General features: G+C 33.0%; 1 protein-coding gene across 1 annotated transcript; it reads right to left on the bottom strand.

Moving 5' to 3' along the window:
- Positions 1-382: 382 nt before the first annotated feature.
- Positions 383-6,179, bottom strand: LOC127256521 (uncharacterized). The gene is made up of 14 exons (XM_051282572.1): positions 6,005-6,179; positions 5,700-5,847; positions 5,030-5,148; positions 4,619-4,700; positions 3,745-3,893; positions 2,881-3,018; positions 2,690-2,800; positions 2,444-2,558; positions 1,740-1,883; positions 1,582-1,619; positions 1,407-1,499; positions 1,036-1,119; positions 727-876; positions 383-622 (listed from the first exon to the last, which is right to left on the bottom strand). Exons 1-14 carry the CDS (start codon positions 6,140-6,142, stop codon positions 488-490), a joined length of 1,644 nt encoding a protein of 547 aa, XP_051138529.1. The 5' UTR covers positions 6,143-6,179; the 3' UTR covers positions 383-487.
- Positions 6,180-6,903: the final 724 nt, after the last annotated feature.

Raw genomic sequence — 6,903 nt, forward strand, 5'->3', positions numbered from 1 at the left:
ACTACACTTCCATTCACGTATACTCAAAATTATCATTATTATTATTAATCATACTCCAAGGTTTGGTGGCATGAGTTTGAAATTCATGTAAAATAATAATACTCCGTCCATTCGTTCCATTAAAAGATTACTATTTTATATTTTCGTCCGTCTCAAACAATATTATTATTTTCTAATTTAGTAATTGTACTTCTTACATAGCATAATAAATACACTTCCAACTTACACTATTACACTTAAAATGTCATTACTTTTATACTATACAATACTAATAAGGGTATTTTTGTTTTTTTCACTACAATCTAATATAATACTAATATTCAAAAATTTACGTACAAAGAACAAACAGAATTTGTGTGATTAACATGTTTTTTTAAAAATATATATATATATGTATCATTCGACATTGTAATTTTAAAATAAACTCAAACAATACCGTAATCAGCATCAAATAATATTAGACAAAACTATGAATAAATACTTACACTTAGAAATCATGAAAAAGCAAGATAGCATCATCTAGATTGATCAAAGAAGATTCGAGAATAAGTCTAACCTTCACCAGCGACTTGTGTTTCTTCCCCATTTCGCCGACAAGCCTGTCTCGAGGTAACTGAAGAACCTGGTTACATTTAACATGACAATAAGTTAGGCCCATACGTCGGTCTTGTTGACCACACAATGCAACACATAAAACCTACATAAGCCATTCGTATATAAAGGCACCTCTTTTCCTTGATCTAGCTCGTGTGCGATTCTGAGTCTCAAATTTAAAGCTGCGTGGTACATTTCATCGAGCACGTGTTTTTGGAGGGACTGCTTATTTGTTTTCCAAAGAATGAATAGAGATTGCCTAGCTCCACCTGTAGATATTTTCTGCGAACGAACAATGTACCATCAATCAATAAGGGGCGACTCTCGGTTTTTTGTTTTCAGCCAATATAATTGATTTTTTCAGATTTCTTTTCCAGTGGTTCTACACTTGGTATAAATATGTAACCTATTTGTAGACATATTGTGACATAAGTTACTCACCTCCATGTCCAAGTAGTCATCTTTCCAAAGCCGGTGTAGAATCCTGACCGCATCTTTCTTTTCGACAAATACGGTGTCTGCAATCTACAAAGATGGGTGTGATAGGTTAGAGAGTTTTGGGCAAATATGTCATCTAGAGAAATCGATATTTATTTTTCCACAAATTTTACTAGTTACTTCCGTAACCATTTTCCGCCAACAAGACTAGCACTGTCCGATGCTAAAACATCTTGAATAGCAGATATACATAGATAAGCAACAATTTCTTCGAGAGATAAATCCGCTAATGCTCACTTAAGAAAACAAAAACTAAAAAATATGTAGTGCTAAAATGTTTTTCGCCGACACTAACGTACAATTAGAGGGTTTACCTTATCCGACTCGATAACACAGCCCTTCTTTGAAAGTAACCTGAATATTCTGTAAGCCTCCTTCCCATATCTTCTCGACACGAGAGACTCCACCTAAATTCAAATATTAAAGTCAAAAGATGCTGCATGCAATAGTTACGATCAGAAATGAATAAAATGGAGAAAAATGACTAACTTCTTCATTTTGAGCCATTTCGATGATCCTCTGTAAATCTTCAGAGAGAGGGAGGTAAAAGGTGTTAATCAAAACTCAATACATTAAAAGAAGTTGTTAAGATAGATGGGTGGGATTTGATAGATAGATACAACAGATTAACAACAAAATGCGAGTACCAATGCTATAAACTTCATCTATATCAGTTGGGGAGGGCTCGCAGCCAATCTGTTCCAGTGTAGCTCTGACCCGTCCGATGTCAATTCCAACACCATCTTCCATTTTTATAACTTCATCATATATATCATTTATGGAATGATATGCTGAAAACAACACTTTTAAGTCAGGCAAACAATGACCGAGTATGAGCAATTTTGAAAGAGAGGAAATATCCGGAAAAAATCAGCACAATAATGCCACAGGATGGCAGTTACATTGACCATATTTCTCTACTGACTATTGCTACCGACTCTCCTCAACTACATGATCATTAAGAAAACTTTGGTAAAGAATCTAGGCATTTAGACGTAATTGATAACATGCATTAGACTTGCCTGCGGATTGAAAATTACTGGAGGGTTTGCAATCAATTCATGCACCTAATGTGCGCAAGGCAACACCACAGATTTAAATGTAAACCATTCGCATACCAAACTAAAAAGAACTGAACAACCATCTAGTTGACAACATTGTTGTGTTCAAATTTAATGTAATTGGATTTGAAATCAATAAATTATGACAAATCTATAAGCAGTCAGAATTTAGAAATGGGTAACTTCAATGACACCCATCAAATTTGGTTTATCCATTACAGACAAAGGTAATGAGGGATTCCAAAAACAATACCTCAAAATTTTATACAAGTGTAAGAGAAAGTTGCTACCTGTTTTTTCAGCTTTCGGTCGAGTCTCTCTCGAGCGCCTACTTAATTCCAATATTGCGCTCATTACCATGCCAGCTTCCTTGCCTACCCTTGCTTTGACATATGAAATACAAGCCTAAAACAGTTTCAATAAACATGTAAGCACAAGTGAAGCAACTGTAATATGTTTTTGGATGCACGCTAAAAAAAAACACAATTAGAACAAGAAAACAAGAGACCATGCTGAAAATATACATAAGAACCAACCTTATGTCTAAGGCAGCATACAAGTTCTTCAAAATTAACCCGCCAAAGAACTTCTTTCTCTCTGTTTGCACCTAATACATCGTCGTCCAACCTCAAAGCATCTGACTTGCGCTGCATAAGAAATTAAATAAGAGAGATTCAATAAACTCAAGGATTCAACAGACAGAATTTGAAACAAAAATAGTTCCTACCTTCTTCCCCACTGACACACTGCTAGCACTATCCTTGCCTGTGTTCTCCGTGTGATCATCCATTTCCATTAAGAATCGCATTGATTCCATTGGAGCAGCTTCTTCCAAAACACGCTGTTCTGTGGTCGGTTGAGAAACCTGTTACCACATATAGCATGATTAATAATATTGTTCTAATTTCTCCGATCAAAAAAAAAAAAAAATAATATTGTTCTAATTTCAGTTGCATTGATTCATTGCATAGAACCCGTGATGTAATACACAGAAGACACGAAAAAGAAAACAAGAAGTACAGACCAATGATGAAGCTTCATTTTCTTAAATAATGTAAAATAAAGATTCTAACTCCTCCCACAGACCTATGACTGCCAACAGATATGTGAGTGAAGTGTTTACCCACATTAATCTATAAAGATATAAATTCGTAAATTAAAAAGGCCTAACTTGCACAGATAGGGTAAATAACCGACATCTCTAATAAACTGCGTGCCGCATTTATAGCAGAGTAGCTGTAAGCAACAACACAAGCTTGATAATATCAAGTAACCCCTATCTTTATCCTCTAAAGATCTCTATAAAGAGAAGGCATACTTTATTTTCAGCTCTATGCTTTCAACCTCAAACAAATGAAAACTAGATGCGAAGAATCAGTGATATAGTGAGAAAAATCAACATACTAGGGGCCATTCATTGCAAATCTAAACCAAGAGGGATACAGATTATTTCTTCCATATTCTATACTTTTACACATTAATAAATTGGTAAGAAAACACACACTAGTGGACCATACATTTGCAAATCTAAACCAAGACGGAAACACCTTATTACTTCCATATTCCATACTTCCTAGCTGTCAGAATCTACCTTTGCAAACTTACTACGTTTCTTTATCACCGCAGCTTCCTCTTCAGATGGTGGTGCAAGATATGGCTCAGGGGCAGGACAGCGTTCAACAAAACGGGCAAACAGAAGTTGATTGAAGCATTCTCTCACAGCGTGAGGATCAGAACTACCTGCAGAAACAAAGCATGAGATAGTGTTCATCAGAACTAAAATGCATAGCATTGTATGCAAGTAACCCCATTAAATGAGAATTTGAATATGAACTATTGGTACAAGGTCATAGATAATACTGCAAGAATATATCATATTCGAATTGACTGTAAATGATTTAACTTTGGGTGTGTTTGTTTGGGGGTTTGGATTTTGAGTTGGGATTTGAATAGTAAAAATTTTGAATTTGAATAGTTGTATGATGTGATATAAATAGGGTTTGATGTGATGTTTTGAATGTAAAATTGATTTTTAGTATAATATAAAAAATAAAAAATAGGTGTTTGATTTGATATTTTTGGGGGAGAAAAATTGGATGAATAGTGGAAATCCACCAAAATCCTTCAAACAAACACACCCAAAATGAATAAATAAATTATAGTCTTTGGCAACCAATCCGATAGTTAAGTAGTTAACTACCACAAGAAATGTCAGTGGCTGACTTTCAATCACAGTATTACAACCTCATAGAATTTAAAGCTGTCCATCCAGGAAGTTTTTAGTTAAAATATGTATAAAAACTAAAAAATAATAAAAAGAAGAAAAAGGTATTTTAAAACTTTGGACTTGTTGAAGTTAATCCAGAAACCAAGGATCAAAAGATGATTATTTTAGGTAGTTTTCTGGCATAATGAGCAGTCAATATTTCAAATCATCATGCAATGCACCACAATGTAAATATTACCTTCTATCTGCCGACTCCTATCAATAATTTGATTAATTGAAAGCCTCCCATGCTGAATTAATCCCTCGAATATTTGTAGACACTACAATAGCATAGAAATCAATGTCATGCAATGAACTAATAAATCAGATGCAAAGAGTGCATGGATAAACAAAAATAATCAACAAAGGGCGTGTTTGTTTGGGGGTTTGGATTTTAAGTTGGGATTTGAATAGTAAAAAATTTGAATTGTAATAGTTTTATGATGATGTGATGTTTTGAATGTAAAATTAATTTAGTATAATATAAAAAATGAAAAATAAGTGTTTGATTTGATGTGAGGGGGAGGGAGGGTGGATGAATAGTAGAATTCGGGGAATTTCCCTAAAACGAACACAAACTATAAATTTAATAGGGAAAATGAGCCCTCACATTTTTAGTAGGTCCTTCTGACACAATTTGCATAAATTTTGGAGCCCTCATTTTGTGTATGATGTTGTCAAATAGTGCCATATAGTTGGTGATGATCTTTGGTGCCTCTTGGAAAGCTCCTAAAAACAGAATAATGTAAATACTGTAAGATAATTATTTGAAGTTCTAAAGATAGAGTTATAAACATTGAATATTATATCATTTAAAAATAAATAATAATCATTCTTTCCAAAAAGGAATAGAAGGGACATTGCAAGCTCAGGTTTGGCAAGCATCTAACCAAAATTACAAAAATGAAAGCTTAATAACAACTAATAAATCTTGTTCATTCTCTTCCTCTTATAAGACTCATAACAAATTATATAATTTCCTCATATCATTCCCTATATCTTCAGCCATTATTATGCTCTCTCATACTGTGCTTCTATCCAATTGTTAGCATATAACACGTAACTAATTTGAACATATCCAAGAACATTGATAATTAATTAGTCTCAAAGATAATTCAAGCCGCCTGAATAAGTAACATAAAGCAGTAGAACTACAAAAGTTGTTTCATAATCAAATTCATTCACTCAACGCTTGAGGAAATAACATACTTGGATGTAAATAAACACATATACACAAAAAACGATAATGATAAAATTTAAAAAGTATAAGTAAAAATCACCCTCTTGTTGAATGGCAAAAGCTTGCACACAATTTTGGTGGATTAAAACGCGCAAGCAATTCATGACATTCTCCCTGGAAAGCTCCGTGAATCGAATTATATTAGCTAGGGTTAGGCTTCCTCGGCGAAGTAAACACTCGCATACTTTCTGCAGCGCCAAAATTTTTCCGCAAAAAAACCACACATAGCAGAGAGGAGGCAAAATCAACAGATGAAATACATAAAAAAAATAAAAATAATAAAAAGCAGAAACTTAAACAATAAGAAACAAACAACCGTAAAATCGAAGGTGAAGAGTAGTTTACCGAGCACAAGTCTCCGTAGAAGGAGGAGACCAAATGAACGGCCAGTTGAATCCCGTGCGGCGACACCATCGCAGGCGTTCTGGACTGCTTGATCGGAGCGGTTACCTGAGACGACCAGCGGGGAAGCGGGAAGGTCATAGAAGAAAGGGCCTTCTAAGCCATAGGGTTTCCAATGCTTTATAATCTTAATGGGCCTATGGATCTGTAAAAAAAGCCCAATTAAATAAACTTTGTACCGTGAAATTTGGGTTTATAATTATAAAAAATATATATTTTTTTATTTTTTCTTATACTCAATAAAATAAAAGGGTTTTGGGTTTTTGTAATAAATAAAAATAATAATAATAATATTTTATTAAGTACTGTTTAAGAAATTTTGATGCTCCCTCGTCCCATATACACTATATTTTAAAAGGGGTATAATTAATAGATAATTAAAAATATATTAGTGAAAATAATTATCATATAATATAAATAATTATAAATTAAGATTAAGATAATTCATTAGTTTAATTAAAATTTAAAAATTTAAAAATAAAATTAAAGTGCGTAATCATTTTTCAAAAAATGAAAGTGACATGGAATGTGGGATGGACAGAAACGGCAACGTTGACATGGTATGTGAGACGGAGGGAGATTTTTTTTCTTTGACTTTAAATATAAAATAATTTTATGTATAATAATATATTTGTAATTTAAGTAAAATTTAAAAGATTATTTTTTCTAAAATATTAAAGAGATTTTTTATGAATGGGATAAACTTAAATGGTAAAAATAGTATTTTGAGTTGGAATAGAAGAAGTATTCTTTTTTAATATTTAAGTATTCCCTCTGTCTGCAATATTTAACTCATTTAGGCTCGGCACGGAAAAAAAATAATAAATATTTTATTGAAAAAA

The sequence above is a fragment of the Andrographis paniculata genome, unplaced genomic scaffold, assembly GCF_009805555.1.
Source record: "Andrographis paniculata isolate CXL003 unplaced genomic scaffold, ASM980555v1 Contig55END, whole genome shotgun sequence".
NCBI classification, from domain to species: domain Eukaryota; kingdom Viridiplantae; phylum Streptophyta; class Magnoliopsida; order Lamiales; family Acanthaceae; genus Andrographis; species Andrographis paniculata.